The following is a 15,646-nucleotide window of genomic DNA, read 5'->3' as shown; positions in this document are numbered from 1 at the left end:
TTAATGATGGAGAAAAGAGCCGGAACCTGCCATGCTGTGCCATGTGAGTGTTCAACATTAGCTTTACTTTTTAGTCAATATCCTTACGGCAAGAACAGAGGTTTGCATTTAATTGCAGAAGAGTGGTTTTTGATGGGTCCTGCAGACTTTTACGGCCAGAAACTCAAATAGTATTTGTTGGAAAAAAAATAGGCCACATTTAAAGTGTATAGTGACAGGTACTTAAAAAAAAAACCTCCCTAGGATATTATTACATTGATGCCATAGATACCATCAGTCTTTTTTCTGTGCCTCTTGAGATATGTTTATATTCATAATGGCATCGGACCACTACCAGAGAAGGAGCAGTAACTTTCTTCCAAACTCACCAGAAGTTCATGCATTCCCACCAGAGCCATGTGAAAATGAAAAAAGTCATTTCCAGTTCAATAAAACATCCATCTAGTTTGCAGTTCTACTGCAATGTTTGTGTTGCCTCGACTCAACTCGTTTATTATTGGTCTTCCATCGTCAGAAGTTATAGATGGTTCCTGGTACCTGCTGCTTTATTTGGTATCACCTCGGTCGAGTTTACAAGCGAGCTTAGCTGGTATTAAACGGTTGAGTGAAAGCACTGCAGACCGGTAGTGTATCCAGAACTGTAGGTGGACCTGTGAGATATTAGGTATGCAAGTTATTTCTTCTTTCAGTTCTGCTGTAAATTCCCGAATGGTTGCACTAGCAACTGAAAAAAGAATCAGAAATACTTTATTGATCCCCTCATGGGAGACTGGGTTGCCTTTCAGCGATGTCACCCTTAAAATAATAAGAGTGTTCCTGACAGTAACCTTAGATTTTTTTCCTTAAACAGCTTCATTCTTGTAAGAATCACTTTAACAAAATATCAGGCCATTTATACTAAATGAAACAATGCAATCAAGTAAATTCAAAGATAATGCAACAGTGTAAAACAGAGGACAGTGGATGCTAGAGATGATGAGCTAAAATTAAGCACAGTGGGGACATTTTATCAACTTGTTTACATCATTAAATTTGTTAGCATGATGATTAAATGCTGAAGAGAAAATTACAGAAACAAGGGCACAAATTAGCTTCAACAAGGAGAATGAATCTGGTTCACTACAGTAAACTGAAATGCACACGCAACACCATCTCATGACCTGGTGTAGTATTAATATTATTAAAAATTATTAAACCTAGTTTTCTTTTCACCTGGGGCAGCATCTGGGCCCCATACAAATCACATTCCCATGGCTTCTTGTTTCCCTATCAGTGTGATTCATGAAAAATTGTTCCGCCTGTCGAGTGCAAAACAGAAGATAAGTTGATTAAAGGCTTTTAAGCTTCCCAGTTCTCTTCCATGTTAATTTGGACTTCTGCAGGAATAAATGTCAAGAGAACGATGTTTTAAGAAAGCTTGACACCAGTGTTGTGAGCGTTTTTTGCCTTTTCTTTGCAATTAATGCTATCTACTTGGCATTTGGTGTGACATTATGAAAAAAAACACTGAACAAAGAAAAGAATTTAATAGAAAGTAAATAAAAGAAAAGCCAGAGGAAGCTGCCCTGACCTGCTGTGGTTGGTAAATACAGTGTTTCCATTTCAGTGACAGTAGAAGGTGTCTGTTTAAGCATTTATCTGTCAGATTTTTGCTGTATGAACAGATTCAGAGCGAGCCATAGAAAACGTTGGTCGGATCATTCCCTATTGTACAATTGACGCTTCCTAAGTGCTGCCCATTTTCACCCTGTGGTCCAATACCAGGTAAGCAAGCTTGGTACCTGGATAAACCTCAGTCAACTTTCCTGTTTGCTGTTAAACTTTCTGTATAGTAAGTGCTATGTGCACATAAGAAAAACAAGTTATCAATCAGTTAAAAGATGTTGCTGGGGGACCTCTTAAAGCAACACTTGACACCTTGACTCTGTGGAAGGCGTTCAAAGACGAATTTAGTCGAAAGTAAAGAGTGGATTAGGCTGTGGGATAGACGTCACCGTCAGCTGAACTTCAACACCAACTTTACTATACTTTATAACCCTCAGGAGGGGTAAAGGGGACATACCCAGCAGCGCAGGAGCAATGTTTACTGATAATCTTGTCATCGTCGGTCTCTACGAAAAGTAACGGTGGCATCACTTGGTTTCCTTCAGACAGGAATGACTTGGCCTCAATGCGCGTCATTTTGACCAAACATCATGAATATATCCTTCCATCACGTACTGTAGTCCTTGCTTGTTGTCAATTTCCTGAAGCTATTGAAGTGTATGGGCTGTCGTCCTCCAAAGGTGTCGGCGTGTAGTATGTTGATAAAGGAATTCTGCGGAGGCAGGCTGGGTGGATAGAGCAATCTTTATTGAAACAGATCTCAAGCCAGCGTCCGAACCAGAGTGTGCACTCCCTGGTATTCTCAAATCTCGGCAAAGTGATGCCCAAAAATGCTTTGCCCTCTGCTCTATCAGAACTCCTCTTGGACCCTCAGTCTTAGGAGATCAACCAAATTCACCTCCCCTACTCTGCCTGTGCGGGCCTTTTTGAATCCCTTTCGCCTGCACCTACCTACTTCTTCTAATTGGTCACTTTGGTGGATTGTTGGTCCATCTATCCAATAGGCGAAAGATGAGTTGATCTGCCTCTGGCCCCTTTGGGCTGTCTCATCTTCTATAAGTTACCTAAGCTGGCCAGACTGTCCCTATACGGACATGTTTACGTTGAGGCAGCTCCACACATCTGGAATAAGAATTAAACTTGGTTGAGTACCTTACCCTCAGGCTAACCTTTAGCGCACAAACAGAACTGATTAACGACTCCGTGTCTTCTCGCAAATCACCTCAACCTCAGCTGCCTTCCTTCCTGCCGGCCCCCAAAAACAGGAGCAACATGTCACCGTTAAATCATCCCTCAGAATGTGTTGTTGCACAGATACCACACTATATTGCCTGGCTCCCTTAAACTATCTTTTAAACACTTAAAGGGACCGGCGTTGCCATGTTTGTTACTGTCAAGTATGTCTGACCTAGCAACAGTTTTTAAGGGACAGTTCATTATCACAATGTTACATATTCACACTAGAGAACCCCTGATGTAATGTTGGAACAATTGTGCATTCTCCCTATGACCAACCTGCCTGTTTACCATCTATGTTTAAATCTGAGCGTGCTGCCATGTTGGTGCTCAAAAACAAACCTTAAATGTGCCACTGACACAAGACTTTCTGAAACTTTTTAAAGCTGAATTGAGTGTGACAGCGCTGTGTTTGTCCCCTGTAAGCCAATTCGCCATTGGTAGGTGGATGCATTTGCACAGACTCTCCTACCGAAAAGCCTGTTTTCCCTCCTTCCATCTGCTCCCACTGCTGACGCAAAGGCTCAGAAAGAAGCAGCTCGTGGTCTTTCTGCAGCAGCACTGTGATATGCAGAACATGCTCAGCTAATGGCCTGCTCACGATGCCTCTCGGTGCTTGTATCATGTCAAGGAAAGACTGGAGATTCTAAGATTGTACCAAGCAGTGGTACACGGCCGTCCAATGCTTTTGTGATCCTCCAAGATAAGTTCCAAGTAAAGTAAGTAAAGACACTGAGGCAAAAGCTCTTGAGTTTCCTGCTACTTCTGCTAGAGACTTATGTCGGTGTCAAATACCAAAGTGTATGTACCAGCTAGATCCATGGAGTTTTTTGGAAAGAGGGAGTTTTCAGTAACCACCTCTTGAAATATAGTGTTTCCTCCGTCCCTCAGTGGGATTTGCCCATCATGCTCGAGGCCCTGTCAAGCAGGCTGTTCAGGCCCACTGGGCAGATACCTCTAAGGCCATCAAAAAATGCATCCCTGCTTCCTCTGACCTCAACCCACGGGGTGAATAATTTGCGCGCCCCTCCAATCTATCTAAGCCGTTCACCCTATCAGAGTCAGAGTTGCACTGTGCTCACACATAAGAGTGTTGGATGGGGCAGCTGAATGCCCTTTAGAGAAGTAAAAGAAAAAAAAAGAAAAACTAAATGATTTGTTCCCACTGCAGGATTTGGCATGCTGTTTGGAACACATAACAACTCACTGGCAAAATCTTGCCCAAACAGAGGCCTGCCAATTAGCTGTGTGAAGACGTCTCGCAAGCCTGTGAGTGGACGGGCCCTCCCCTGGGCAGTCGCATGCCCTCCGCAAGGAGTCTGGCCACAGAGTTGTTTGGTGGAACATTTGGGGGTGGAGAGATGTGCACTAGCATAAGATGTAGCAGTCATTTCAAGGTTTCAGGCAGTTCTGGGTAAATGCTCAGCATTGTCATGAGGTGTGGACTGCTGCAAGTTTATTTCTTACTTTTTGGAGATGTGTGCATGTATCTCTTCCTTCCTGTGCTCTGTGCTAACATCACTGCAGTGTTGCTGCTTTAGTAGAAAGTCTGATTGTGGACAGGTTGTTGTTGACAGCCTGCTGTGGAAACATCACCTACAGATTTATATATAAAACAATGTCTTGTGCAGGCTGACAGGATGTTGGCATGTGACGAGAAGTGCTGGGGCAGTGTACTGGCCAACCTATCTTTGAAGGCAGGCTACTGCTTGCCTCTGCAGTGCTGAGCAATGAGACAGTTCCTGTGTGAGATATGTCACCAATGTCCTTTCCGCTCAGCGGATGATAATAATACCCCTGATGGTGAAAGTTGTGTGACAGGTCTGCACTTGTGGATGTAGAGGACAAGGGCTTGTGATGGCTGGACACTGACGCCAGCCTTGTGTTTCTAAAAAGTCTCCAAGGATGTAGGAGTGATGCAAATATTCACATTTAATAGGCTAGAGTCTGCTTGAATAGAGCAATGGCTCCATATTGTACTTCTAAAATTGGAACACAAATGGGAGCTCTACCCGTGTACTCGTATACTTTATGCTCAGCTCATATGGGGTTTATTATATTCATATATATTAGACTAGGTATAATAAGCCAAAACAGCCCATAAGAGATACTCACCTGTGTTCCTAGAACCTGGGGTTACAATTAGTAACTTTGTCTTTGTGCCGCAGCTTGTCTAGCTTGAGTATTGGGCTGTTATTTTGAAAAGACAACCAGTTTTGACATAGTTCTTATGCTCATTAGTTTGGTCGTGGCCCGTAGTTCGCTTTGACAGCTCTAAGCAGGTATTACATAAGCCCTGTCATATATTGTTTATGATCTGCTCTCATTTGCGCATTATATTTGCATCTGGTGAGCCAACACAACACGGAGGCTCATTTTGTGGACTATATTCAATAGCAGTGCGATGAGCTTGTGGTGCCATGCATGGCTTCCTCGAATTAATGAGAAGAAGGCAACACTGAGGACTCTTGGCAAATTAGTGTCATTAGTGAGGAGAATTATGGTGTAATGATCAGTGCATAGTTTTCTGGACAGTCGGAAAAGAAAATGTCTGAATATGATTTAAAAGCTTCTGAGGAAAATAAAAAGGTCAAGGCCATAAAAAAACAGACTGGGAAATGTCATAAGAAACAGATTATATGTTTTTGTGTTCATGTTGTTCCATTAACGGGAACTTTGCTGACAAAGGGGTTGATAATGACATTGTGACCTGAAAGTCTGAGCTCTCAAAGCGTTCTAGGCATTATGCTGTAGGGAATTATATAATGCATCCGTGCTGTGCAACCATCGGTGATGAAAATGTAAAGAAAAGAAGCTGTGAGAGAAACTGACCTTGAAGAGACGCAATATGTTGGCTACCATGATTGACACGGAGCTGGCAGATGCACCAATCACTCCCACCACTCTCTCTGGCTTAGTGATGATGGGCGGCCCACCGCTGAGACACTTGACATCAGTTGAGTCTTTCTCAATCAGTGCCTGAACAAATGTCAGCGACTGTTCCAGAGCATGGGTGTCCCGGGAGCAGGTGTCCAAGATACGGGCCCCGAGGGTGATATTAGGCAGCAGCTCGTTGTCATTATTGATACGATCCAGGGCAAATAACATGGCCTCCAGCCTGTGGATCCCCTTCTCTTTCTTCAGCTCTCCGCAGGCTTTGCCATCGTTCCCCCTCGCGTGCACTGGGAACAACCCACCCAGAGATATGTCCCCATCAATGCGTATTGAATTGAGGTGTGTGTGGCCTGGCATTTTGGGCTTGGCTGCCAAGGCGATCAAGAAATAACAAGTCAGCAGCAACACCCAGCAGCAGACACTTCTGTGGCAGCCAATCCAGGCTCTCTCAAAGCCTCCTCGAAGAGTCATAATGAAAGGCTAAATCCGCATCCAAATACAAATTCAGGTCCTTTGAAAATGAAAGAGGTGTGCACACATATACCCACACACACATACAAATGTCCTGGAGGTAAGCCGCAGTATTTTTCAGAGCACAGTCGTCTTCAGAAGCCTCTTCTCATGGTTTCTAGCTCTCTCACAAACAGGGTAATACTAATTATGCAGCCCTGCTCTCTTTATCTCTCACTCTTTCTTCTTTCCTCTTTGTGTTTCACTCTCTTCCTGCACCTGAGAGTGGTGGCTACATGCGGTAACTAAACAGTACAGGGCGAGCCGAGATGGGAGTCCGCGGAGAGCGCTCTCATAAGGCAGGAACAAAGGTGTGAAGTTCGACTTTCTTCCCTGCCTCTACAGAATCACTCGGGTGCGTTTAGCTCTCCTTCCTGTTGGTTCTTGAAGCAGGCAGGAAGTCACAAGAGGACCCACTGGGTTCTTCAGCTGGCTCCTGCAAACAGAGAAGACAAGTGTTAAGACGCTAAGGCAACAACAGAGCAAGCAACTCTTTTCTACAAAAAAGGATGCGAACGATGAAATGGAATTCCATTGATCTGATCAACAATAGATTTCTCAATGTGTTTATGCAGGCTGTGTTAGCCTCCAACACAGCTGAGGTTTTGTCTTTTAGTGCTGAATCTCCCACAGAGCTCTACTGAAGTCCGTGGATGGGAGACAAGCTGCTGTGTCGTACTCTCCATATTTTAATTGACATCGTATTCAAAACTGCTCAGCACACTTGCATTCATCGGACAGTCAGAGTTTCCAAACTAGCTACAGGAATGTCAAATTCGAGCAGAAATAATACCTGGACCCCGGCTCCTAGCACAGGAAATCTGTTCTGTGTTGCACCCATGCCTCAACTGCTTTCAGAGCAATGCAATGAATTATTTCTATGTGCCTTGAGCATAACTGATTCGCTGCTGCTTGGCACTGTTCCACGGACTTCATAACCACACACTGCTCTGCTCATGTACAACCTCTCCAGTGTTTCACCGAAAGGTTATGAAATATGGCACTAAATTAAGAGCAAAAGGGTTCTGATAATCAAGCAAACGTTATTCCTCGAGTTATGAACATAACGGCTCTTTGCACATCTCATCCCTCGTTGGCTGACCTACCCCTCTGATCAACATCGGTACCGGGTACTCTCTACGTGCGTGTCCATTCTCTCAACAGTAGGCTGGCTTCCTCCACAGTGCCATACTAATAGAACGGTCGATCTGGACACAGTTGGAGACGCCTGCAGCTCCACCTCCCTCTCTTTTCTCCCTCTCTCTCTCAATTGACCATCACACACATATCTGTCAGGCTTTGCTTCATGCTGCTTTTGTATGCTAACATACAGCCTCCCGCCGTGGTGCGGCCTGTAACAGAGGACACGAGGGCAAAATCCCGTTCAGGATCACAAAGTTGCGCTATATCCCAGCAGCTGTCAACGCCATCACTGTGGAGCATTTGTGTTTTGCAAATATTTTAACATAATGGCCCACAATGATGGCCTCTTTTAACGTTGAGTACATATTTGTAGAACAATCTCATTGGAGTGGAGGTGTCAAGAGATATCTCATGAATTGGAGAAAGCTTTGCTGTCTGCTACTCACGTGTGCATCCATGCTTTCTTTTACTTTGGACATCAAATCAAATAATAAAGATGCCCTGCTCTTACACTACACAGTGGCCTGTCTTGTGCTGCTTCTCCCACCCTGCTGGGAACCAAAAGGAGATATTTATATCATCCAGCACAGATCATCCCCCTAAAACACAGCATCCATAATGGATGAAGGCCTACCAGTCGCTTCAAAACATTTCATTCTAGGGGAAAGCCTTGAAGAGAGGGAAGAGGAAAGGGTGACTGCGTAGGCTTCGTCTTTTGTAAGAGAGTTAAAACAAACTCACAGGTAGAAAGGGAATTTCAAAGGGATGCCCCAGTAATGATGATGGAGCAACAGCGGCTTTTCAACCACTGCAAACAAGACACTTTTTTGCAAAAGCACCACATGGAAGGAAATAATAATTCTCCGGACCACTCTATGCTCTACTTTGAAAAGATTTGCAGCATGGGTGGCCCTGAATATAGCTTTTTAATTTGACAATTGCATTCCTCTCTGTGGGCAGGGGTAATAATGCTGTTTGATAATTTCCAATGAGATCATAATCTAAGCCTGAAAATTAAGCAGGAAAGCTGCAGGCAAGGAATGTGCATCTTATTTCAAATCAGCTTAGCCTTCCTCATCGGTATCACAAACTAATTAAGCCAAAGTCGGGATGATTACAATGGGCCGTCTTGAGTGTTGGACAGTACTTTGGTAATTGAGTCCATTTTTAAGAATAAGCCTTGACATCTCTAAGATGAAGTCCGCTCTGCCTCTTGAGATCTTTTTGGAAAGCGTTGGCAGCAGAGCTCCTTCACTGTCATCACTCTGTGATACACTGCATGCACACTGGCAGCTTTACCAGATGTTTAGTCACAAGGCCCATATGGGCAGTGCAGATAAACATCAGCTGTCTGCAGAGAGAGGGAGCTGGGGGAAATTGCAGAATCCACAGAGTAACCGTCTCCCCTCACTGTCATGAGGAGGAACTCCGGCTTCCTTTGCACTCGACCACAGACAGTCTCCCCCGCTGCTCCCACATTGTTGACTGACAGAGCTGGAGGTTTTACTCCACCATAAAGGGAATTACACAATGCTATGCAGGGTTTCTGCCAGAAAAGTAGGGTGACCAGATCCCAACAAACCAAATGTGGGACAGAAAGTATGTTTTCATGGGACAATGTGGGACACATTACAAAGGCTGAGAGGAATTTTAATATTATGTCTAAATAACTTAATAAAGATTTATATTCTGCTCCTTAGCTTGGAACACATTGTACCCCTCTTGTTGATTCAGTAGCATTCTGCTTTTTTTATGGACACATGACATTTTTTTTTGTCTCCAAGTCTGGAAAAATGATTAGAAGTACTGCACAGTGTGTCAGATACTAGTTATTTAAGTTCCTGCTACGAGTCCTTATTGTATCTGCTTGTTCTTTTGTGGTAGTTTCCATAATATTTAGCCTAAATCCTGTTGGGAGTCACATAGAGAGCAAAAACAAGGACAGGTTACCCAAGTGTGCTGTTTGTTTGACACAAAGCATCCCTGTGACGACAGCCTTCCCTGCTTTCTCTACAGCCTATGGATAAGAGCCAGAGAGCCAGATAGAAATGCTGTGCAGTCCCACACAAAGAGGGACATCTGGCCACGCTACAGAAAAGTTGTTAGGCCCGGGGGGAGGGGGGTGATGAGGGAGCGCCTCAAATGGCGATGATCCACGGTAAAAGATTATGGAATAAACTTTTTAGAGTGTGTTGCGACAAGGATACGTATTTGTCAGCATTTGTGTGCATTTGCATGTTTGAGTGACCAGTAAGCATCTCACAAATGATTTCAAATCAATTAATTTACAAAATGTGTTGCACTTGAAGGTAACATAGGTAAGCAGCCATTTTCAGTCATTTCATTCTCAATTAAAAAAGTCAATGATAAATCAAGTAAAGGATCAAATTTTATGGCTGCCAGCAAATGACAATAGTGGAGAAAGAGTACTTCATGATTAGAGTCTTTATCTATCCATCTTACTAATTGTTTCCAGGGCGATTAGTTGAATGTCTTTGGAGTTTTTTTCTTAAAGTCTGCTTTTCAGCAGCACGACACATGCCCTGTTCTGACATTTTAATTGAGTGCAATTTACTTAAATTTGTAACAAGCATGGCAAAGTTTAATGCCCACTAGAGAGTGGTTCTTGGGGATTTAACGCAGTATTGGAGAGCTGGGAAAAGATAAAATGCTAAAATTAGGGGACACATAAAAAACTCCCTCTGAAACAGTTCTGAGAAGTATTTTTTTCTGCCAAATGATCAAAGATTGCAGACAGCAATTCTAAATTTTGAATCAGCCACCGGCTCCTCGCCAGCCACCGCCGAGGCAGAATGACAAGCAAACTCCCACCAAGCCAGACTGCTTCTGAAGCAACTCGGCCAATAATAAGCAACTGAAAAACATTTTAGCTATTGTTTATGTAGCATCGAGGTCATTATTATACTTGGTGTTTACCCCAGCAACAACAGTATACAGAGTGTCCTATTCTTCTTCCCTGTTAAGTTTTTCACAAATATATAAACATAATTGCACACCAGCATCATCATCAATTATAAATTAAAAGGAAAAAATCAAGAAAAACACATCGAAAAAAAAAAATTATTCAGGCATTTATTTAGTTGGTGTCAAGTATCTCTTTATAATAACCATTATAAATTATACATTTATATTTTAAATTTTACATTTATACATTTATTTAAACTGTAGTTAATCGTTATTTTACAGTTAGGAAACAGTGAAATGCTTTATAAACTATTTATTAAGCAATTGTAAAGGTTTTCTCCCTCTCGTGAGTCTTGAATCCCTCCTGCTTCCTCCCAAACTTTGGAAGGAAGCAGTCATGACCCCAAGGCCCTTTCTGTTTGCATGCATCAACAATCATGCCAATCATATTATTTGAAGTTTCATCTGGTTCTGACCTCATCTCTTAAAGTAAAGTAGTCTCTTAGCTGCATGTATCTAAAAAAGTCTTTGTTGTTGAAGCCATACTTTCCCTCCAAGCCTTGAAAACTCATTACAGAGTCTCCTACTAAACAAGAAATTTGATGAATGCTAGAAAAGCCCAAAAATGACAGGCGCTGCAGCTGTTATCTGCATCCACAGTGATGTCACAATGTGTAAAGCAACCGAGAAAACTCAATCCCATTCTCAAATTTTGACCCTCAAACATCATCAGCAGTCGTGAGGTTTACATAAACAGATGCGACCTGACATTTCCAATATGCTGTCTCCAGCTGTGGTGACTTCTCTTGCATTACGCCTGCAAGTTCACAGCTTCGCGCTATCAATCAAGTCATCAAATACAAAAGAATACAGCTTCATTACCTGGCCACTACTTCTGGACTTCCAATCAACGACGGGAATGCAACACTGAAATATGTAAAAATGCCGGACTGTCATGCACTTATCAGCAATAACAATGTATTGTTAGCCAGCAACCTAGTAGACATAGAGACATCAGCAATCTATTCATAATTCTTATATACTTGAAGGACCATAATACATTGAAACGATGGAGAGTACTTACTGAGTAACCCTCGGTGTGAAGTGTGCCTCTGAAAAACCATGTAGCCTTCACACTTTGCCCTACTCATCTATCCCAAAAAAGAATCAGACCCCCCTTAGTCTTAGTAGTAGGGGCAATGGGTGTATTGGGATTGTGAATACTGGGACTACAAGTGCGACTACTACACTATTATTATTTGATGGTGTCAGTTTGTTCATGTTTTATTCATTTTCTCTAAACTCTGAACAGCGGCAAAGAAATGCAGCAAGACACACCCCTCGATTTTACATCCTGTCATCCCTGCAAAGCCTCACAATGACATGCGTCCTGCTAATAGGTCTGTCAGAGTGTAGCTGGGACCGTCTGACAGTGATGTCCTAATTCGACAGGGAACTGCTTTTTTGGCCGTCATGCTTCAGCAGAGGGGATACTTAGGCCCAGAAGACCAATATGATTACAGTGGAGACTCGAGATAAAGTCCTCAGAACAGAGTGTTACACTTCCGAGCACGTCTGTCTGACGGTCTGCTAAATTACAATAATGTTTTTTGTGGCTTAAGATTTGTTGCGTATATTTCTATCGTATAGCATTTTCACCATGATGTGACTTTTAATTGTAAGCAGTCAGGCATCATACTGTATGCATATGAGGAAACACTAAGGGCTGAAGAGAGTGGAAATTGTTGCAGTGGTGACTCATTGCGCTGCTGTCATTTCAACATTGTCTCGTTTTAAAAGTCCAGCAATCCATCAGAGGAGAGAATTGTAGTGTTCAGTTGCCTCTGTATCATTTCTCTCTGACATAGACAGTTTCTGTGTCAGCTTCTGCTGATCTTCAAAAGAAACGGGGGCTTAATAATTATTGGCGTCAAACTGATGACTGTGACTATTGTTTTTAAGACAATAAAGGCAGCGGGAGAAAAAAGCCTGTCCTCATTGCCAAGGAGAGTAGTGACAGATCCTGTAAAAGCAGTGACTCACCAGCTATGTAATTTGAAAAGAATGCAGTTTATTTACTCCTCAGTATGTTGTAGGAGGAGAGGCTGTAATGCAGCGTGCAGCATGTTAGGAATGTCTTGTAATCATATCTATATGTGTAATCGACATTTATGGGATTTACTGTAAATTTAAATAGAAAATGACATGGAAACGATTATAAATCACATCAGAAGCTATGTGTATGTGTGTGCTTTGGTTTTATCTCAACTTACAACAGAGCATTTCAAACAAAAATGCAATTCGATAGTAACTATTCAGTGATTATTCAAGGATCTGCTGTTTGTATGTACTGCAGCATATTGCAGCATACTGACCTTGTGTGTACCAGAGCCTGGTAATACTAATGTGACTCTACACAGGCCTGTAATGATGTGATACCACAATTTTTATTTTTTTTGTGACAATGTCTGTTTACATTTTGGTTACCTGGCACTATCGGTCACCTCGACCCTGCATACGTTTGTATATATAACTCCTCATTTCAATGTCATTAATCAACCATTCTTTGTCCATGTCACGCTTTCAACGTGAATAGAAGGAATGAAAATACTAACAGGCTCCAAATGCCGCATCGTGCTGCACAGCGCTGCATCACTCGCGGCCAGTTAAGACGCTCTAATAGGAAACAATGAAATCAAACTGATTTTGTCACTGACGCTTGCTCGCATGCAGTCAGGACACAGCGTTACAGAGTTTGAAAGCTGTTGTACTAAACAACCTTGGATAATCTCAGATGCAACAGCGTTTTCCTTAAAAGAGTGCAGACCTTTGTTGCAAGTGTTGCACAAATCACTGTGGATGCATCGTGTTCTGAGTCAGTGTCACAAGTAATTCTGTGTGAAACGTTCCCTGTGTGATGAGTCACATTCAAGGTAGTGAAGACAAAAACAAGGGTACAAAGGTTCGGGGGACTCAGAAAGTACTTGAAAGAAATGGGAGGCAGAGGGGAGTGAGCAAGAAGCTTCATTACATGCATTGTAACTGTATACATACGAGGCTATCTGCATTCATCTCATCTCCACAACAGACGTCATACACCCACCTCAAAGCCAATTCCCCTTTTCTCCATTACCCCCTCTCCCTTCTCCAGGACACTGTCCATTAGCTCGCTCCACTAGAGCTGGAGATATTAGGGCCTATTCATATTCACTCATTAACACTTTTTTTCATGCAAAATGCAGATTCCATTAACAAACAGTCTGCGTTACTGCCCTGGGCTAACAGGGAAGATGATTCAAGACTTCTGCGGAGATCGTCAAACAGTGAAAATGCAGGAAGGGGCAAAACAACTCTTTAAAGAGGTCATGGAGGCAGAATAATGATATTAAAGATTCACGAGCCTTTTGTCTTCGGTGTTTATACTGCACATTTCTATTCGTACGGTGTCTTTCTTATTGAAAATTCAGAATGTGATTCAGATTTTCTATTTTTAATGAACAAATGTATCAATACAAGCTGCTTGCAGACAGAAAACAAAATAAAGTATTGTCTGGCATGTGTGTGGACAGTAGTATACACTGCTTGAACAAAAATCTTGCCTCTATAGATCTGGATGATAGAAATGAATCCCAGAATTCAGTGTTGAAGCAGTTAAATGCCTCTTTATACAGCTACATGACGCATTTTCCCACTATATGCAGTTTTTGAACCATGTTGTCTCCCCCACCGCATGTATGTACAATGTGAATTATTCATGGGAAAAATCCCTTCAAGGATCTGCCAACATATGCACAATCAGTGGTACTGTAAGAAGAATCGTTGGGGTGGAGCGAACACATGACTTTGTCGTGGGGTTTCCTTTATTTCTAATACAAGAGAGACTTTTGTTTTTGAGAGGGAGGGGAAGATAAGAAACATGTGCATGAGAGGCGGTGAAGCAATGAACAAGAGGCACTGGATGGAGCTCTGTGTGTCCCACTTTGCTAGAACTAATTTTTCATGTCGCGCTTCAGTTTACAACATCGACACAAAAGCACCCTTTGAGCTTTTTTGTTAAGGAGCCAGTGGTTCGTAAGTGTCGCCCTAACGTCCTAAATGTGCCAAATGACGCAGCCCTAATGAGTGGACAGTACGAAGCTTGATTTTAAAACTATGCTCAAATAGCATCTGACCAATAAAATCTATTACTTCATTGTGCTGTTGTGTTCATTTGAATGCAGCTGGTTATTGTTGCTTGATTGCTTTGCGGTGAACCATGAGTCAGAAAGAAACCCTGATATAGATTCACCAGTCTCAACTGCATTAGCACAACAATGATGTAGCTCCTGAACGTGGGACGGTTTCTCACAGTTGCTCCACATGTGGCGTTTCATTTGCCAGGGTTCCCAACCAAGTGAGAATGAATGCGGCTGATCGAAGGGATTGATAGTCAAGCCAGACGATGCTGTGACAGTTGTGTCACGCGGATCAATAAACTGATGTCATGCATGGGGAGATGAAGGATCGGAGAGACAGGAATGACTCGTGAAGTCAGAATGAGAGGAAGGACTGAAATTTTAATTTGTTTTTTAGTGGTAAGGCCTGACTTTTAGACTTTTGAGAAATCCTTTTAGAGGTATACAATCATTCTTAGGTGGCACTTGAGTCGTTTGAGTGCATTTAAGCCAAAAGAGTTCCTACACAAAGTGGAAAATTAGATCGATATAGGTCTTAAGAAACAACAAAGCTAAAGGCAAAGCTGACAGGCAGATTTCTTCCCACCTTGATCACAAGAATGAAACACTTCTTGTGTCTGCTGCGTAGCAATCAAATGAAGGAAGGCTGTGGCAGCTGCCATGTAAAGCACTCTCTGAATCCAATAAATCTCTCCCCAAGAGCAGCACCCTAATAGTCACGTAATAGCTGGCTAACAGTGCTTAGCACATTTCAGAGTGTGCAGCGGAGATAGTTTTGTCACAGAAAGTGAATGCTCCAAATGCACCTCCCTCGGTGGTGACAATAGGGGGGCAAAGACGTATTTGTGAGGAATCACATATTTCAAATAACACATTGAGCTTCTAAGTATAGCCTGGGTTTATCTGCGCTCCTGGAGACAGAAGCTATGAATACTGCATCCCTCCGGTTGCTGCCACCCTGTCAAAGAGGGTTTCAGTGTTGAGGCATGCTTGAATGGATAAAGTGGAATTTTTATCATGAGAACACCACCATTCACTTCTCTTCTGTGTTCTTTTACAAACAGATGTGGGAAGCAGAGGGGAGCTGACTGTTCCTGAAGGGCTCAAAGGCAACATTATATTTGAGGAGATAAAGAGAGATTAGAAGCTCCCACATC

General features: G+C 42.6%; 2 protein-coding genes across 7 annotated transcripts in view; one reads left to right on the top strand and one right to left on the bottom strand.

Annotated features, from left to right (window-relative positions):
* Positions 1–15,646, top strand: part of hmga1a (high mobility group AT-hook 1a) — a gene marked incomplete at its 5' end in the record, with an annotated part of 280,130 nt that overhangs the window by 178,849 nt on the left and 85,635 nt on the right. The window lies entirely within an intron of this gene.
* LOC311265297 (metabotropic glutamate receptor 4-like) overlaps positions 1–15,646 on the bottom strand; it is a 201,695-nt gene that overhangs the window by 138,856 nt on the left and 47,193 nt on the right. Inside the window, exon 2 of the mRNA XM_084366789.1 lies at positions 5,674–6,682. Within this exon, the coding sequence (XP_084222915.1) occupies positions 5,674–6,207 (534 nt within the window). The 5' untranslated portion in view covers positions 6,208–6,682. The remainder of the gene's footprint in view (positions 1–5,673; positions 6,683–15,646) is intronic.

The sequence above is a fragment of the Pagrus pagrus genome (assembly GCF_965226575.1).
Source record: "Pagrus pagrus genome assembly, chromosome: 11".
Lineage (NCBI taxonomy): Eukaryota > Metazoa > Chordata > Actinopteri > Spariformes > Sparidae > Pagrus > Pagrus pagrus.
The sequence above is the reverse complement of the archived record's forward strand: the minus strand, read 5'-3'. Positions and strand labels throughout refer to the sequence as shown.